At 36.4% G+C, this 21,100-nt stretch overlaps 1 protein-coding gene across 1 annotated transcript in view; it reads right to left on the bottom strand.

Moving 5' to 3' along the window:
* ncoa3 (nuclear receptor coactivator 3) overlaps positions 1-21,100 on the bottom strand; it is an 86,913-nt gene that overhangs the window by 31,037 nt on the left and 34,776 nt on the right. The window contains exons 2-3 of the mRNA XM_087273525.1: positions 2,743-2,847; positions 2,486-2,646 (exon numbers count right to left, since the gene is read on the bottom strand). Of these exons, the coding sequence (XP_087129651.1) occupies positions 2,486-2,646; positions 2,743-2,828 (247 nt within the window). The 5' untranslated portion in view covers positions 2,829-2,847. The remainder of the gene's footprint in view (positions 1-2,485; positions 2,647-2,742; positions 2,848-21,100) is intronic.

Genomic DNA, 21,100 nt, shown 5'->3' with positions numbered 1-21,100 from the left:
TTCTTAATAAAATCCATGTTAGTCATTTAGCAACAAAGCTAGAGTCAACGGGCAGACTGAAGCACTGCCCATCACGCGAATCCGCATCCGAATAGAGCGATTTATCCCCGCGTGCCACGTCTGGTGTGAACAAAGCATAATACTATTAAGACAATACTTTGATTAACCACGTAAACGGTGATTTTTCTATTAATTTAATCTAATTAAGGTCATAATCAAACTAAACAGAAATCGAATTAAGACATGTGGAGTATGCTGATCTTACAAACATTATTGAAGTGCAGTACAGACATGTAACACCTTAATCAAACTATTAAAGTCATGTAGGACTTTTCTCTGCATTTTGCGACAGGAAATTTCATACACACACAGCTGTTTGACACTATAGTCTGCACCTATCGAGTCAGTAAAGGACCACAGACATGAGCATCGAGAAAGTGACGTTTTTTTTTTTTGCATACAGCATGTGGTCTCAAATTCCATTAAAACAACACTCATCCACCAGTCCTTAATTGACGGATCAATATCTCAGTTTTTCACTGGGCATGAATGAAATGTTCCTAAATGAAAGTGAAACTGCTGAACAGCAGTTAAATTTGAAACTCTATGTGCAGCCATCTTCACCAGGTCTCAATGGAAGAAGAGATAGTACTGTCTCAGTGTGATCTTCTGGCTAAATAAAGGAAATAAAAATGATGATGATGAGGCAACAACGTTTATCGATCTACAGTATGTGCTATAACATGTAAAACAGGATCATGAAAGGAACATTTAAAAAGTAACTCATGTAAACACCTTAACCCTAGTATTGCCTTATTCAGATTGAGGCATATAATTGTATATTCTCAATAATATTCTCAACAGTGCTTAATATTCTCAACAGTGATTAGAACACAGTATAGTAGGGCAACAGCTTAAAAGAAGAAAACACACGTTTCATTATTTTACATAGATTTGAAGAATTTTAAATGAGGATAAATAAACAACGCCTATTCATCGTTTTGCTGAGTGAACTCTGGGTTATAAAGTCCAAATCAAAAAAAGGCATGTACAGGCCTGTCCCACAAGACAAACTTGTGCAGACTACAGCCCTGAATGCAATGTATAATTATGAGAGGGATGAAAACAAGTCTGTCATTGTACAAATTCTCACAACAAACATTCCTACAAATATAAACTAATACATTTCCATTTATAAGAAATGATTTATTATTTACTGCTATATAATCCATATACACATTAGTACAGCAATTAAAAGATAAACCTAAATAAATATCTTCAAATAAGTAATTTTATTAATAAAACACAGCATCATTCTCCCATTTTGTCAGATATATCGTCTTTAGAATATATTAATTTTAAACATTTTGATGGGGGTGGGCAAATTTCTTTATTTCAGATGAATTTGCATTAATTGCAAGGAAAGTACAGAAAATAAACCTGTGGCACGGTGTCAAGATATGAGAGAGAGAGTATCACAGAAACTGAATGGCAGAGTATCTGGCTGAAAGCACAAACCTAGACAATTAATACATGATTCAAACATCTGCAATATCAATGGAATATGAGACTGTACATAACTCAGGAGTTACTTCACAAAACATTTACTGATCAATGCGCAAAATGCAATAATAAGATATGAACTCTATATCATTGTTTATGGAAGTAAACATTTTTGGCAGAAAATTTTAAACTTTTTATCTATAGTATTAAAACAGGATATACCCAAATGTCCAAAACTGTGTTTTCTAAATATTTTTTCTATTACAAGCGTGTTCACTAGTTCAGATAAGAAACTGTTAACTCATTTATTACATCAAAAACTTATAATAGCTTGTTTTTGGAAAAATACAGAAAGTCGCATTTTAGACAATGGTTGCGAAAATTGTCTTGTTGTTTGGCTTAAAAATGATCTTATATAGCCAAGAGAAAACCTGTTTTATTTTTTACATTTGGCATCCCTTTTAAGGTTTCCTGAAGGAAGCTGACACAAATGTTTTCTCTGTATAACTTGTCTTACCTGCTAGTGATATACCGTCGTGGTTATATGATGTACCTTTATATTGTATGTGTGAGTACATGCATTTACTTATAAATATATGTTTGTATATTTCTTATTATTTTGTTATTTATAGAATTTTTTATCTATTTTTATTGTTTTACTTTTCACTTATTATTCTTATTATTATTATGTTTAGTTTTGATTTCTGCTGTACATGTTAAAAGCTACTAAAATAAAAGATAAAGACAGCGTTTAAAAAAAGTACAAAATATTTTTGATCACCAGAAAATGTAGTAAATGTGTTAAAAATGACTAAGAATCACTCAATTTAAAAGGCAAACACTGCATCAACACAACATTCCACCAGCCACCAGGTGGCAGCGTTTTAAAGAACCAAAGAAATCATCAGTTTCCACACACTGTGGGCTTAGTAAATATTTTCACAGACTGATATGTAAAAGGGCAGCTCGAGCAGATGTGTACCTTGCTCTTTGATCTGGCGTATCTGGCGCACTGTCTCTTTAAGGATGGCACATTTGTCTGGTTTGACATTGAAGCTGTCGATGTCACTAAGGTTGGCTGAAATCAGCTCAGCCAGTTCCTCGATATACTTGCTCTCCTGTTCCCTCCTGCGCTTATCACATCTGGAGACAAACAAAAACACACAATTTAAGAAGATGAAACGCACCTAAACACCAACAATAATGCATTCATTCAAACAAAAACAAAAAAAGTCTCACCCTTGTCCTGGTGTGTCACATGTGGAGAGTTTGCGCTTCCTGTCCGAGCACAACGGCTCAAGTGAGTTCTCACCCACTCCACTCATGCTTAAAACATATCAGCACCTAAAAAAACACATAAAACACACAAAGTTTAGACTGGGTGTACATCCATCCAAGAGCTTAAAACGAAAGGACAACAAAACAAGCACTTCCTTTCCTTTACAAACAAATCATTTGCAATTGTACACAATGCACTTGAAGGCTTCATCTCTCTCCGAAAGGTTTTGGTCAAAATCTGCATGTGTGTGTGCACGTGTCTATCGCTTATTTTGAAGTGTTCCCACATACAGCTGAATGCGCGGAATGTTCCATGCCTCAGCAGCAGTGCTCTGTGTGTGTATGTGTGTGTGTGTGTGTGTTTGTGTGACAGTGTGTCTGAGAAGAGACACTGATTATGATGGAGTGAAACGGGGCCCCAGGGGAAATGGATCAACCCTCAGTGTGTGTGTGTGTGCGCGTGTGGGTCTGGGTCAATTATCTCAATCCATGAAGCCGTGCGCTGCACAACATATAAATGAAATGTATAAATGATCTAATTAAAAAGCAGACTAATGAATCTGAATTGCCCTAATACTGAATTAAAGAGAATGTGGTGAAGAAGCACTCTCCTAAAACGCATGTCAGAAATGTTGTGATACAATATCCGTCCTCCACAAAGCTGGTTATGACACCATTTCTTCCTACTTTTACCGTCATTGCTCCGCCCACTTCACCAATGAAAACACTTCCTCCAATGTAGTGACACTTGTCTGCCTATTCCTGTATGTCTGTGCTTTTTTTGTCCCCAAGTTACAGTGACAAAATTTATTATCGTCATTGCATCAGGTACAAAATATCAAAGCAAGTGGCATTTCCTTGAAAGGTGAAGCGTGTGATTTTTGTGCCACTGGTAGGGAAGGGAAAAATATTGATTGCGATCTTCTACAACAGACTCGATATTGATTTTATGATCGCACAGGCCGTTTCCCGAAACTACTGAGTACTGTGAGTAGTGACAAGTGAAAAAACAACTGTTTAACCAGCATGCTGTGAGTTTCAGTCTGAAAGACTTCTGTGAGTTGATTTGGTAATTTGAGGCAAAAATATGAAATAAAAAATAAAATGTTTAAATAAGAAAATAACACAATAAGATAGCTTTGCAAAGTTTTCTCTTTTTTTGCTGGTAGCCATGTTGGTTTAGGCTGGTTAAAATCATTTAGACACTACTCTCAGCAATGTGGAGGGTCACTAATAGTACATTGCTACTCGGTTACTTTTTTAACCCCTATTAAACAAAACCAGGGTCGTTTAAGTAACCAATTGAAGAAGGGCTGCATGATTAAATTGAAACGAGATTGCAATTAATCAAAAACTGTGAGTGCTATGCACATCTTCACAAGTATAAACAGTTGTGAAATCAATAGTCAATGTCCTCCAAAAGCTAGATGGTGTTCTCGTATGCAGAAATTCCAAACATCCTTCCTATAGCGGTTGTTGAACAACAAGAAGATTTAACTGCTTTCATTGATTAATGTGATTAATGAACACACAACTATGAAATCAAACAAGGACTTTCTTCAAACTAATGTTGTCACAATACCAAATTTCTAACCAATCAGAACAGAAACTTAAAAACATCAATTTCCCGCTAACATTTAAGCGCTGTAAACAGTGTTCTTAAACACCACTAAATTGCCACTAGCTATCTTTCAATCCAAAAATGCAAATTAACTTTATGCGCAAAACTGGATTATCGCATAAAAGGCGTGCAAATAAAGCTGCGTTTCCATCCAACGAGTCAAAGGAAAACAAAATCCTCACTTCCTGATTAACTGGCGCCAAATACCAACAGTAAAAACTGAATTTGCTGCAGTAGGGGAAGCTGCGTGAATCTTTTCTTCATCTAATAAATGACTTGCGCCTCAGAAGGCAATTCTGACGTGCAGTGAACGTGCGGTGGTGTTTGAAGGTGTCAGATGCGGAGCACAGACGCTTTTAATTCTGGAGGTTATTAATAGTATAATAACACTAATACTTAAATAGTAAGGCATTTTAGAATGAAAAAAAAAAACAACCCGTTCAGATGTTTTACATTGTGCTCAGTCTGCTGGTTTGTCTATTTACACACATTTCATCATCACATGATCTCATCACAAAATCACATGACCTTTTTTAATGCACATACTGAAATTTGTGCGGTAAAAGTGTTTCCATCGTAGTTTATGCTCATCTTTTCTCATCGAATAAAAAGTTTATCCTACTCAGTTATGTGCATACGTTTTTTATGTGCATTTTCAAAATTTATGCTCATCATGGCGTTTCCATCAGCCGTTTTGTTATGCCCATTTCCAAAAGGTGCATTAAAATAGGTGGATGGAAACAGCTATTGTGTTAACATGCTCAACAGAAAAATTGTGATTGGCCGTGAAGCACATCAATTCACCGCTGTAACACAGATACAGGAACATAAGAGTAGTTTAAAGCTCTGAAGATCAGTCGATTAATAAACAGACGCAGCTGATCTTCGCAGCTTTAAACATCTCCAGTGTTTGTATCAGTGTATGTACACTGAGAACAGTGGTGAACTGATGACCAATCACAGTCATTTTGGTTGATCACATAAACACAATGGCAAATCAGTAATGTTTAAGAACACCCTCAACATCGCTTAAATGTTTGAAAGAAATGGACGTTTTTAAAATCTCAGTACTGATTGGTAGTGAAACTCATTGGTAGTGAAACTTTAATGCAACTTTTTGACTACTTTAAACTGAAATTCTAAAGTGACATTGAAGTAATAACTTTATTAAATGTGGAGCAACAAAGATATCCACAGATTTACACAGACTTTAAGCCATTATCAGTGATTAGCCATCATTGAGTCTATTTATTTACTTGTTATTGTGGGTAAATTTGTATCAATTCAGTTCTTAAATGAATTTCAGTACTATTATTGACGAATATGCAAATGTACATTTATTTACAACACAGTTTGTAAAGTAAAATTTTCTGTCTTTTAGTATGAGGGGCTTGCTTTGTTTACCAAATAAGTGGATCTAATTGGATTTGAATTGTAAACGTTTAATAAAAGTTAAAACTCTTGTTATATTTCATTTCATAAGTTAAGTTTAGTTACAACACTTGCAAAATCATTCACAAACATTCTGCGCAGAAATAGCTAAAAATGTTCAAAAATTCTGTCTGGCCCTAGACATAATTCACTGAGAAACTACGCAAACAGCTGTCATTATGACAGAATGATGAATGTGATTTTGCATATCTTTTCAGTAAACTACAACTCTTTGTGTAGTAAATTCTGCTGGGGCAAAAATTGACTCATAAAAAATTGAACCATAAATGTGTACAGCCTTCATGAAAATATGAAAATAAAAGATTATATTTTTCTAATTTTAGAAAAAGTCACCAAAATCCAAGATAAAAAAGGCAATTGTTTGAGTTTATTTGGTTCATTTTTGACCAGTAAGTCACCAGGAGGGTTAATCTGACCCTTCTGACCACCTGCTATTGATCACCTAAACAAAAAGTTCCACCCATAACACAAAACAAATGTATGTTAGGTCACAAATACAGTTTAGTCATTTGGATGCATTTTTAGTTGTGATGCACAACTTTAAAAAGCATAAAGAGTGTAAAAGCACTGTCATATGCGGTCAATAGAAATTCTCATAGAATACTTTAAGAAAGAGTGTGAACCACAATTTTGGTTATTCTGCTAGGACATATGTTTGAACTTCAAGTGAAATGTCTTCATCTATTCACTAGAATTCACCTTGGAGTCAGTCAAAAGTAAACCACACACACACACAAACACAAAGAAAAGCTGCTCAGAAAAGTCGCTCTGTTTGCATTGTCCAGAAGCCTTCATATATAACTGCACACATGGCCGTCTCCAGCTTTTATTTGATTCCCTCTGGTTTCTGCTGTTGTTATCAGTCTCTGTCACTCTGGTCATAGACCCTCCGCTGTATGCGTGCATGTGTGCGAGTGTGTTTGTTTAAAGCCCTGACCTTGCCCCGCGCCTGACCCCTCCCAGAGTTCAGCGGAAATCTCAGAGCACAGACCATCGGCTTGCAGTCTTTTCCCCTTCCCTCACTGAATACACACATGCAAACAACCTTTTCCCCTCCGTTAATAATAACAAAAACAAAAAAAAAAGTTCAGAGAGTTTGCATTAAAAAAAAGACATTTTTGCTTATTTGCATAATCTCATGCCATGTCAAACACATACAATTTGACATTTTGACAGTCACATAATTGACATTTTCATGATTTTTTTTTAAATGAATAGAGACATCGTAAAAGTAATCCAAATCAATCAAGCAGCTTACTACAAGTCATCTAAATAGATATGACTTTTCCTAAATGATGAACAGAATTAATTACTTTTTTACATAAAACCACTGATCAACATTGACAAGAGATGCATAAAAATATTTTCCAAATAAGAGCAAAAGTCATCCAGGGTTGGAATGACACGAGTACGTAAATGACGACAATTTTGACTTCTGGGTAAACTATCTCCGAGTAAAACACACACAGTTTGCCCTCTGTCACCTTAAAACTATCAATATGAGCTCATCATTCCTGAGTCCGACTGAGAGACATTACACAACAGTACTCACACTGCACTGCCTGTGCTGACTCGTACAGCTGTCTGTCACAAACCTACCGGGGGAGAAAACAGAGCAGAAGCGTATGCATCTTCCAAACTTTTCCTTACTTCACTTTTAGCCCTTTTCACCCTTTCTCTTTGTGCAGTGGAGGAAAAGAAATCATAAACGGATAATAACCATTTATGACTGTTGAGGTCAAGGCAACATTTAGAAATAAAGTTAAACCAGTAAAAGGAACATTTCAGCCAAAAGTCTTGATATAATCACCTCCATGCCATTCTAAATATTGCTTTTTCTCTGTGGAACATAAATGAGGATATTTTTATCTAAGTTTGAGTTGTCAGACTCTATAAAAATGACATGAAAACACCCTAAATCCATCACAAAAGCAGCCAATAGTCTACATTTTGTGGAGAAAATCTTAAACTTCTAATGCCATTAGACTGCTTTATGTGGTGAAAAATTCCTTAACTTACCCAATACCCAGTGTAATTGATTGAATCAAAATAAGCAATGGTATAGAGTCACTCTCACAATGACTACATTCGCAATACACACTGACCAATCAATGTGACAAAAATATGTGTGGTTGTTGGCAGCAATAACAGATGGGCAGAGTGTACATAATAAAAAAATGGAGTTATTTCTCAAATAAAAAATATTATGGACGCATTTTAAATCAAGTGAATAAGTGGCATTTAAATGTTTGTCCATTTTAAACACAACAGGACCAGAAGCTAGAGGTCATTTACAGGTCACAGGAGTGTGGAATGTCATTCCTAACAATCCAAAGCTAGTTTTCTGGTGCAAATTGGTCTGTTGGTTGGTATGAGATGGGTTTTGGGAGATTTTAAAGGGATTTTTTATTATTTCAACCCATAGCCTCAGGCAAAAAGGGATGTGCAATTGCTTTTTCACCAATTCTTTAAGACAATTGGTTTCTTGTTTGAACAACTGATACTGTAATGCAATTATATTATTATTAAACTACCAAATAATGACATGAAACAATGATAATTCACATCTAAAGCATAAAAGGTGAATAAACTAGTCTTCAATTTACCCTTTTACATAACCCATCAGAAACTAAAGTATAACAACCAAGTATAGTCACTTCTGGGACAAATGGAAACATGAATGAGGTAATTCACATTAGCGTGTTTTCATTTTAAAACGCAAAAGTTTTGTTAAGGTTATGGCTAGTGTCAACACTATTACGACGTCTTCAACGAAAATGAAGCATTTTGAAAAGACCCCATTTTAGATTGGAAACGCTAGTGCTACTGCTACTTTTCAGTATAGACTTAAATGCAAATTTGAAAAGAAAACAGAGGTGCGTATATTCACAATCACTCTCTAGTTTTACTTCTGGACTATTGGCCATGTATCATGTACTTCAGGCAGTATAGTGTGAATGAAGAACATTTTTCTGAAAAACAATATAAATGCAAGTCTGGAAAAGCAGCGTTTTTATTCTAAAACACTGTTTTAAATGAAAACATACTTGCATAAACACAACCTAAGGGGTGGTTCACACAGAACGTGTTTTTCCTTTCCAATAAACTACTTTACTATTGTTTTTCAATGTAAACACATGACTAAGGAACGTGTGTGACCTTTAAGACTGCATCTTGTGAGGCCACATTTTTAGATGGTGAATCAAGAAAAAAAATTTCAACTTTTACACACAGCATTGCTCATCACTGTTGGTTGCAAACAGTGTGAACCAATCAAAAGAACGCAGAGGAAGGGCAAGCATTGCAAGTTTCTGTTTACAGGTGCTCAGTGCTTGATTCTGGTTACCTTTGTGCTTCATGCTGCCCTTTTTTTTTTTCAAAGCATGAACTTAATGACAGTAATTCTGTTCAGCTTTTTGCAAAGACCAGTCACTTCACTTCATAAGACCTAACAAGGCACAGTTAGCAATATTATTTTCCCTGTAAATGTTTTATTTTATGCTTTTTTTCCCATCTCAATGTGTAGGTAGCCATTCACTTCCATGTTCACTTGCATGAGGCCCTGTTTACACTAATACGATTTAGTTTTGAAGAGTGCTTTCACTTTAGAATGAAAAGAATCCACGTCTACACTGTTGTGTCACCTAGCATTTCTGAAAAGATCTCAGTCCACACTACACTGCTGAAAACACACATCACGTGACCACAAAACACTGGCATGCGCTGCAGCGTATGTGCGTGTCTAATCTCTAAGCAGTTATTGGGTGCTTTGAGCACACCTACTGTACCCAGATGGGAGCTGTACACGTTGGACAGTTCATCAAGAATATACCGCTGGATCTCATCTCACTATAGTTGTTAAACATGATTTTTAATTCATCTTGTCTCCATCTAATGACTCTTTGGTCTTTTGAATCTATTACTTGTTCTCAGGTAAAGTGTTTTGGCTGAGCGCAAAGATAATTAATTATAAATTAATTTATAATTTAAAGTTAATTTATGTAACCATGTACGCTCTGCACATTTGACTGATTGCTTGCTTTTATTTCCTATAATGCATAAACTTATTGTACGTTATACTTTTACAATGGCCATTATTGATTATTAAAGCTGATATTCAGCAAAAGAGTCGGTAAAGTTCATATTTCTCAATAAATATGAAAAGAGGCAGTGATGTTATGTGCTCCATTTTGTTTAAATATGCATACAGTGAAGATGACGCTCATTTAAATATGTAGCTACACAGAGCCTCAATATTTTTGGTGTCTGTTAAGTTTTTAATATCAAAATAAAAATAGGCAGTTATTTCATGTTTTCATTTTACCGTTAAAATATTGAGACAATATAGCCAGGGTGATGTAATGCTATAAAGTGTTACTAAAGTAGTTACACTGTTTCCTTTGAAGATTTACCCGAAGTGTCCTCGGGATTTTGTTTTCCATATCAAATTTGCAAAGTCTGAACTTAAGGAAAAGATGTAAGGCTAAAGGCTTTGTGTACTTAATATTGAGAAAAAAGCCCAACCACACATTTTCAGATGTCTCCGTATTTCTTCATCCACACTGACACGGAGCAGCAGTGTTTTAAAACCAAAACAGCCTCTTTAGCATTTCCAAAACGCTAAGTTTTCGGGGCTAGAAAACTGAGGTGTAGTGTGGATGGAAGGTGTAATCATACCAAAACTTATGTGTTTTTAAACTAAAATGTCATCTAACTGCATTCACAACAAAAGCCTCAAGAGCGTCAAAGTAGCCAGAAGTCATTCATTTTCAATGGGAGCTGGTGGCGATGAGCGGTGGATCTTTGCCAGTGTGGGCGTCGAGGAGAGTTGAAATCAAGTCAACTTTATGGTAATGACCTTTGACGTGGTTCAGCGGCAACCAATCAGAATGTGTAAGTCTACCACTTGAGAGGACAGACAACACAGTCATTTAAACTTTGGTTCTGATCACAGTTGTTCCCAAGGGATTTATTACAGGGCATATGCCGAAGCATGCTAATAGGACTTTTAATTTGCCAGTAACCTGGGTTAATCGTTTCTGATGAATTGTATGCCAATGCAAAAATCGGCAGGTTTAAGGTCTGTTTTCTTTAAAAATCAGCGATCTCCACTGGCTGAGTGATATCCGATATAAAGTGAGTCTCAGAGTGTACAAGAAGCACTGCATTAAATGACATTTTCCCCTGCCATGTCTTTATAATATGAGCATTTATTTTACCCCAGTATATTCAATGGAGCTTCTGTGCTAGCCTGCCGATTTTGACGAGCACGTGCGAGCAAACGACTTTGTCTCGTTTTACGCTCGAGCAACTAAATAAATGCCAAAGTCTGTTTAACTGATTGTATTTGAATTACATTACACCATCAATGCTGTAAAAGAAACCATAAAAATGGAAAAAACATTCACGATAACAGGTCACCGGAAGTGTATCCGTATGGGAAACACATTAGCTCGACATATACCCCATTGCGGTCGCCGAATTTCCAACACTTTCTTACAGGGACATACATTAAAAAAGTTACGGGAATTGATATTTACTGATGTGCATTAATGTTATGTATATTTTGTTCTTTAAAAAAAGCTAACTAGAACAACTTCAGAATATTTCAGACATATGGACACATATTAAATAGGTGGCGAAAAGCCACACCACACACAACAATCTTTCATTCACTCATTTTCTTGTTGGCTTAGTCCCTTTATTAATCTGGGGTCGCCACTGCGGAATAAACCGCCAAATTATTAGGGCTGTAACGATACACCAAACCCACGATTCGATTCGTATCACGGTTTTTGACCCACGATTCGATTCGTATCACGATTTTTTTTTTTTCGTGTGGGGTGGGGAAAAATATTTTTAAAACTATTTTTTATTAAATAAAATTATATCATTTTTGTTTTCTTTGTAACAAAATACTTTTGAAAAACCAAACAGAACTAAACTCCATTGTGTAGATGGTTCAACATGTTAAAAATTATTTTTCAATCAAGTTCTCTTACATAGAAAAAGTAAATTAAATGGCTACTAGGGATGCTCATTTCGGTTAATTTTGCTAACAGACAACCGCCGCTCATTAATCGGTTATTAACGGTTAACTGGTCAGATTACTATTAATTTTATATTAAACAAATTGACGTGTCTATTTTGTGTCGGACACATTAAATATTGCATTTGAAAATAGGCTACTGATTTATTTTTATATGCTAGCATATTAATAACAGAACAGAACAACAGAGCATCTTCACGCACCTGCAGTGTTTGGCACAGAAGAGCAGAATAATCTAAATAAAATGAATAAAATAAATAGGACTGACCTAAATTATTTTCATTTAAATAATTAATTTATATTACAAAACGAAAATACTGACTGATTCTTTTTAACAACCGGCATAGGATGTTTTTTCCAATCATGTTTTTTCTTCCGTCAAATAAAAATCGCAGTCTTCCTCAAATTGCCCGCTCCACGGAAAATATTCATTTATTTAATGTCCCGCTGTTATTATTATAATAACAAAACCTTTTACATTTTAATAGAAATCATTATTTTAAAGAATATGTCCTGATGGTTTCCTCTCTCTCCCTCGTGGTTCAAGTGCGCGTGCTGCGTGATGAAAAGACAACAACACGCGCGCATATGTAGACTTTTTGTAAACAGTTTTGTTGTTTAAATATGCTATTGCATTAATGTGCATACATGCTTTATAAGCCGAAAACAAGGCTCATCTCACTGCCTTTATGTTGACAAGGAAAAAAGAAGAGAAGAAGCGCGGTCCTCTTATGAAACGACTGAATCAGCTGGGTATCGATTGTGCATAAGCGTTGCTGTCTGTGTTGTTGCAATTGTAATATTTAATAATATTATGATATTCAAGATTTGTATATTCATACAGCTCTGGATAACTTAAGCGATTAGACCTTCAGAGCGGCATTATGCGTCCTGAAGTAAAGCGAAACGGCTATAAATTTCCAGCAAGGTAGAGTGATTATAACCAGAGTCATATACCTTTATCTATAAATAAAGTATAACTATAGAAACTGTGTTCGTCTTAACTGAAAGCTTCGTCCTGTTTCCTGGCCTCACGCATCGCGCTGTCAGTCAGCACGTAACGTTAACTCTCAAAGGTTCAAACAGAAAGCGCACAGCACGGTTACAGAAAAGTTTCCTCTGCAGAGGAGTCGGGGCATCTGGTGAACGCCCATCCCTCTCTGCGCAGCCACATAAACAACAATGCTTTGACAGCACTGGCAATGTTTCTGCCGTTGTCGGTTGTCAAGAGGGGTTAAGTTGGTTTTGTTTTTGATATTCCTGACACATTCAGATGGTCCCTTACTAAGAGCTCTGTGCGAGCTCTCCAGGTTAAACGCTAATTGCGAGGGCTTAAACGGAGAAGTGCTCGTAATGTCGAGCGGAAAAAAGTGTTTCCTCACGTTCTTCTTCAACTAGCTGAACTTTTGCAGGTATGCGTGACGTTATTGGAAAGGTAGTCACGGGGTGTGTCGCGATTCTCCCTTATCACACCGCGACACAGGATCGTAGATCTGAGTGTCGCGATTTCGATTTTATATCGTGTATCGTTACAGCCCTACAAATTATCCAGCACGTTTTTACGCAGCGAATGCCCTTCCAGCCGCAACCCATCACTGGCAAACATCCACACACACTCATTCTCACACACACTTATACACTACGGACAATTTAGTCTACCCAATTCACCTGCGCCGCATGTCTTTAGACTGTTGGGGAAACCAGAGCACTTGGAGGAAACCCACGCGAAGGCAGGGAGAATATGCAAACTCCACACAGACACACCAACTGAGCAAAGGCTCAAACCAGCAACCTTCTTGAGGTGATGCGACAGCACTACCTACTGCACCACTGCGTCGCCCACACAACAAAGGTTTTAATGCGGGAATGTAAGTGATTTGCTGATGTGCTGCAATGGCCCCTTTGAAAACGAGATCAATGCAGCTCATTTTTACGCTTTTTTACAATTTAGCTGTGAAGGCAGACAGGATTGTCGCCAGGGCGTCCAGAGCAAACGTTGCCGCTCTCACTGCCTTCGTTGTGAACGCAGAGTTAGGGTGATCAAATTAGCGGCAAATCTTTAATTATGAGTTGACTACCCCTCTAGTTCAGTCCAAAACCAGTTAAATCCCAGTTAACCACAAATAAACCAATTAGCAATGATTAAGAGACTTTGTTGAAAAAAAAAAAAAGAGCGAGTAAACAACAGAATGTAATACTCCATTCACAGTGTACAGTTCCCTCCTCATCGATACTCCAAGAGCACCTGCAACAAAGCCAGACACTACATCAACATTCTGCTCAGAAGACCATGAGAGAGCGAGGGTGAGTATGAATGCGAATGTGAAAAGATGAACTCGACGAGCTAAAGCAAAACACTGAGAGAGGAAAATAAAGTAAAAAAAAAAAAAAGAGCAAGAGTCAGAAAACTTCAGCAAAAGGACGAGCACTTCACATACGCCTTTAATTAAACAGTAGATGCGGAATGTAGAAGCGCACAGCAGAATAAAAGGAAAAAAGACAGAGTGCAACTTTTGTCTGCACGCAGATCTAATGTTTCCGACCTAACTGCAGAGATGGCGAGTAGATTTTTATAAAGACATTACGGGCTCCATTCTCTGTATCTCAGAAGTTCAAAAGGTGAAGTGAGCATCTGATAAAAACATTCAAGAGCACCGCTCATTATCTCTGAGCCTCTGCAATGGCTTCTTCCAGAATGCACTAAATGAGCATCTCTTAGCGAAGACCTACTTCCAGCATTTCTGAGAATAATGGCCACTTTAATAGGAAAGTTATCAAGAATATCCGAATCAGGAAGCAGCATAAGCAGGCATCCTGTTTGCGCCTTCCCACACATACAGAGCTCTGCGTCACCACTTCCTCTTCCTGGAAAATGCCTGCTGGCTCTTTGCAATCATATTTACATATTCAACCTCATGGGCTGAACTAGTTCTTCTGTAAGGTCTCTTCAAAGTTAATCTGTCTGTGTGTGTCTTCCCGTGGCTAATTTATCTTAACAACCACCCATCATCTCGATCACTCTATTAAGAAGAGCTTGACATCTGAAGTTCTGTTTTGTATGTCTATAGTTAAACAGGCCATGCTCTAAACCTCTGCAAAAGTGTTTTTATGCTTAATAATAATAATAATTAGATTATTAAGAACATTCAGCATTTTGTTTTTGCATGTCACTTTATATTTTTCAAATAGGCCTAAAAGATGTACATAAAATGTAAGCATTTTTTATTTTAAGCACAAATAAAATGTATACATATGCATGTCTTTATTTGTGTATGCAAATATGCATATACAAATATATTAAATGTATAATAAAAATCCAAAATCAAACAAAAAGTGCTCAGGGGTAGCTTAATTAATGTGTCAGCGCACTTTGGGTAAGGGATTTATCAGAATAAACAGCAAAAGAAAGTATTCCTGGAATAACCATGTCAATAAAGGCTCTGATATATATATTTTAGAGTTTTTTTTTCCCCGAGTGCCTTGTACTTTTTGCTGTTAATGACAATGTATATTACAATAGCAATGTTTCCATCAAAAAATGCTAATTAAATTTAGGTGCAAAACTGGAATAATTGCATAAAAGGCGTGCAAATAAAGCAGCATTTCCATCCAACAGGTCAAAGAAATAATTATTCATCCAACAGGTCAAAGAAATAATATTAATAATATAATAACATGAAATGGTTGCAGCGTTTTAGAATGACCAAAACAACATTTTAGATGTTTTACAGTGTGCTCAGCATGTTGGTTTTTCCATTCACACACATTTTTATCATCCCATGATCTCTTATAACAACATCACATGACTTTGTAAAATGTGCATACTGGAATTTGTTCGATAAGTTTCCATGGTAGTTTAAATGCATCTTTTCGTATAGAATTAAACATTTATCCTACTCGGTTATGTTCATATATTTTTATGCAGATTTTAAAAATGTATGCGCATCTTGGCGTTTCCATCAACCGATTTTTATATACAGGTGGATGGAAACATAGCTACTGTGCAGTCTTGATATTTATTGCATTGCATGAAAATGTCTAAAATAAAAAAACATTTTTTAACACAAAACATTTTTTTAAAAACACACTTAAAATGTAGACATAAAAGACAAAAGTATCAATAATAATAAAAACACATTTAATGCAAACATTTATTTGTATGCATATATTCAAATAGACATGATTTTTATATCATTAAAATTATTGGAATTAAAGGCATATTTTTGACACATACACAAAGGGTGCGAATTAAAATGGTTTGACCACAATTAACGCTCGATCCTCCCTTAAAGGTCCCGTGAAGTGCTTTGAAATATGCATTTTTATTTGATGTTTAATGTAATCTCAACCAAAACACAAATACAGGGTGAGACAGTGTAGCTCCTCCTCCTTTTTTAAAACAACTCAACAGCATTTTGTTTTATCACAGCTCTGCCAGTGAGAGTAGTTGAGCTTAAGTTCATCAAATGAAAAGCAAACAAGAACCGTTTTAAAGGGAGCGGGCATGTCAGATACTAGAGAGCATTTGATTATGAGAAACTGAAGTATGAGGTGACATGAATAAAACAGTTAACCATTTAGGCAGAAGTCAAAAAAACTAAAAGCTTTACATCTTTATATCAGTTTTATATCTTCTAAACGCAAATTGTCGTCACTGTTTTGGAGCACACTAGGTTATAGATATATTAAAACCTAACAATTCTGATACTAACATCTAAAATATTTTATTTTAATTCAGTTGGAAAATAGTTTACACTGATCAGCATCTAAACTCATAATATTCCTAATAAAATTAAGAGATAATAGACATATTAGGACTAAATGGAAATATCGGAACGATAAATTGACATAAAACCGCATTTGTAATTTAGCAAAAGCTGTGACTGTCTTGCACGTCCTGTGAGGCAACTACAGTGATGTGATCAGTAGTAAATCTTCTGCAAAAACCAGTTGCACAGAAGAAACAAATATTGCCTCGAATAACCCCAAGAAACACCAGTGCTAGGCAAATAGCTATCGCAAAGGATAAACAGAAGATTAAACTGCTTTTATTTGACTCAACAGGATTAATAAACACATGACCACGACAACATATGCTTTATCCAAGTTCTTCTCTTATAAAATATCTGTTAAAAGATAAACGTAGCTATAAACATAACAAATATAGACAAAATATAACATTAAATGATAATGTTTAAAGAAAAATATTTAAACCTAGCGAAAATGAACAACCCAAGTCACCATTTTTGCAAACAGGCTGTTAACCACATTACAAAGACAAGAAATACATTAAAACTCCAATATTCATGTTTTTTTTTTTCGTTTTAATTTTTAAAACGACAAAATCGTCAACAAAATCATCAAGAATTCACTGTGAACACTTAATGCATTGTCCATCTGTGACCATTACATAAATGTCTATAAACACAATCTTTCCTTGCTATACGCCATTGTGAGATTCCTACTTTAAAATGCAGCAGCGCTGAAAGAAACGACTATTTGTTTAAAACAAATATATCAGTCACATTTTATGGTAACTAATATACTGGCTGGAGGGGGAAGAATCATTTATTAATGATGATTAAAGTATGGAAAAGCTGGAGATTTACTATCGGTCTACCAGATATAGGCTACACAACCACAAGCAGCCTCCCCAATTTCAGCAGTCTCCTCTGCCTGTTTCCCTGACGACCAGTAGGGTAACGTCTTAATATCCCATCATGCCTTGACCCCATACAGAGCGAACCTGCATTATTGATGGCTCTGCCTCCTGTCGCCACATACACACACACACAACACACACACACAGTCCAGCTCAGCCCTTCTCTATACATATCAGCAGTCCAATTCAATGGGCCGTTCAAAACCATCACAGCGAGTTAAAGGGGCAAATGCATTATTGAAAAGAAACACACTCATAATTGTGTCTGCGGCACCTGTGACTGTCTGTCCTCCATGTGTGATAAAAGGCCTAACAAGCCATTTAACTAATTATGCTTCCATTTCGTTGTGCATTTTGATATTTAATGCTTTTTGGTATCTCATTAAGTGGTTTATTTATCAGTCTAAAGTAAATATCAACTTAAACTTTTACATTTCTTAGCTCATTATGGAATTGTGCTTGTATATTTTAATTCTAACACAAATTTTAAAGGCTGTTTCCTTAAAAGATGTTTATTCTCCTGCACTGAGCAATACATTGAAGACCAAACTTAAAGGGCCATGAAACCCCCTCGTTTCAGCAGGGTGTTTTCAAACCTCTACTTTGGAAAAAGTGAGAAAAGTGGGCGTGTCCAGCTCTGTTTAGGGGGGAGTGTCGGAGGAAGAAAAGTGGGATGGTGTGGGAGTGTCTATTTGGGCACGCGTAAGTTTCAGAGTCAAAATACACACACAAACACACAGGAGAAAGTGATGGTGTTTAACCTACATGGACATGTGTAGTTGAATTATTTGCCAAATTATTAAATGGTGGACTTTAACTGCAGTTTGGCTCTTTCATTCAGGGAATTCATTCATGCCCCTCGCAACAAACGAGATATTTGATTCGAGGAACTGCTCTAAGTGTGTATTTTTCATGCAATGTTTGATACCGCACGGCGAATGAGAGAAAAAATTTTATTCCGGTCACTAAATGCGGTGAAAATCCTACACGAGGTTGAAGTTTGGTTGTGGTGCTAACATTTTTACACTCAGTGCAATAGTTTGTTCGATACGAACAAACTGAATAAACAAAGAGCACTGCTCGCTCACTTACCAAATCTGTAGAGACAGGACAATCACCAGCAACTAGAGCCGCGTCTTTATGAAGAGAAGACTACAAGCGAATCCGGATCTCAGCGTTTGCAGATGAGAACAGCTCTCAGGTAAACAATGTTCCTCCTTAGACACGTAAGTTATTGTTGTCGAGCGTCGCGTACACTGTTAATCCACACGTGAGTCTGAGCTCTCACAGAGAGAAAATGAAAACGAAACTTAACAGCAGCAAACTATAAAAGCAACACTTCACGCTTGTTTTGCCAATACAACGTGGTGTGTCTGTCGTCTAAGCACTGTGACTTAATGAATATTAATGAAGTTGCACAATAGAGCGCGCTGATTGGTTTGAACCAAGCCTTACTCATGCATTAATGCATCACACTGTAAGACGTAATAAGACACACTCTGGCACAGACACCCAGTCTGCACGCTGGAATACAATGCTATTATGTCATGGCCGTGACGCAGCTTCAAAAATTCGTTTCAAACCGGAAGTACGAATTTGCTTGAAATAACGCAAAAACAACCAATTTACACTTTTTAGTGAAATATAGGTGTCCTAATAGTGTTTTTAGCAGTGTGGGACACATATACGACTGTCAACAGCTCAAAAAATGTGTTTTGGTGTTTCGTGACCCTTTAAATAAATGCAAATTAAACTGCTTTTTTATTCATAATTACACTGGAAAAAAATGATAGGTTCCACACAATTGATTTGTGTTGGTACAACTTGAATTATTATTAGGCCTATGTGTAAGTCTACTGTAGGTTACAATGCTGAATGTTGTATAAACTTTGAATGGTGGACTTGAACAGACTTTAAATTTGTCCTGGTTGTTAATTCACGCTAAAGTGATGACATCAGAATACAACTGTTCATAATTTTTTTTTAGATAATAATTTTTTAGGGGTTTTCACCTTTATTGTATAAGACAGTAGAGAGTATTGACAGGAAAGCATAGGGAGCCAAGAGAGGGGAAGGATCGGCATAGGACCACGAGGCGGGAATCGAACTTGAATTACTGAGAGCATTCGAGTGCATGTGTCGACACACTAACCACTAAACGGTAAGCGGCGGTCACAACTGATCCATGATAGACAAAGTGGAGAAAACTCTGCAGACACGCGCTCGTGACTGTATCCAGAAGTATCGCTGTAACAGCAAAGAGGAGAGGAAAAGTCACGCCAGCAGGTCAAATGGACCACAGTGACAGAGAGAAATAGAGTTTTCTTTCATTCTCTCAATCACAGTGAAAGAAAAAAAGACTGTCCAGCAAACATACATGCAGTGAAATTGTGTACAGTTCCTGCTTTTTAAGTAGTTGGATTACTGCAAATACTCGCAATCGCTTCCCTCGCCATAGTAAGCAAAGGCGACCCAGCGCATGTGAGATAAATGATGTCAGTACATAACCAGTTATGATTATTACTGAACTGATGCCGAATTGTCCTCATCTGCATCGCGGTGTACCAAAGAAGCAATTTTGACACCCCTACTCCACAGCCTATGCAGGTTCTATTCACTAAAATAGACGCGAATCCTTTCGGTAACAAACAGTGCGTCAGCTTATGTGGTTACGAATACATCATTACATTAAGACAGAAAGTACATTTTTGGGTAAATTATACCTTATAAATACAATGACAATAACAATGTGAAGACTTGTGCATCAGCCTCTACACTTCTAAATTGTAAAATGCAGAATTAAGATCTTGTGTAGGGTCAAATCGAGATCGCAATCTTTTTTCGATTTATTGTGCAGCAAATGTGATTGTGTAGCTTGTCGATAAATTACTACTCAATGTAGTAAAAGCTGCTGCACCTGAAAGCATGTGTGGGAGATGTAATACTGATTGCAGAACGAGCTTTACTGACAAATAAGCACCAAAAAAAATTAATTAATCCTGTTGCCAACATCTAATACAAAATTGTTCGCATTTTCAATGGGATCAATTAACTGGAGAAGTATGGTGATAAAGTATCAGCTAATTTGTTTTCCTTCGTTCACATGGAGTGTCCTGCCTTAAAACGAAGGATGTTACTACACCTCATAAAAGCTCCATTTGGCTTTTTCTATAAAACTGAAGATGTTTTAAAACAAACTATCCCTTACAGTGCTGGAAACGAGAAATGACGCCATGCGCCGACTGTCAGGGACACCAGACAGCAAATTGCACATTACACGTTTTGTCTCAGTGAATACACGGTTAGCACTGGGAAAATTGTCACATTCAGGAAGTAAAATAGGTTAGTGAATGCTCTTTCATGTTCACTCACTATAAATGCTCAAACATGTTAAAAAGACCTAAATGTCAGCGCTAATTCATAATGAATTAATACTGTTTCTTTTGACCTGAATCACTCACATTATTGTATTATGCTTAAATAACTACAAATATTAATAATAGTAATAATAATAAAAAATTAAATAATAATAATA

Source organism: Danio rerio, chromosome 11 (assembly GCF_052040795.2).
Source record: "Danio rerio strain M-AB ecotype USA chromosome 11, GRCz13ab, whole genome shotgun sequence".
In the NCBI taxonomy this organism is placed as follows: domain Eukaryota; kingdom Metazoa; phylum Chordata; class Actinopteri; order Cypriniformes; family Danionidae; genus Danio; species Danio rerio.
Note: the sequence above shows the minus strand (reverse complement) of the source record. Positions and strands in the feature narration are given on the sequence as shown.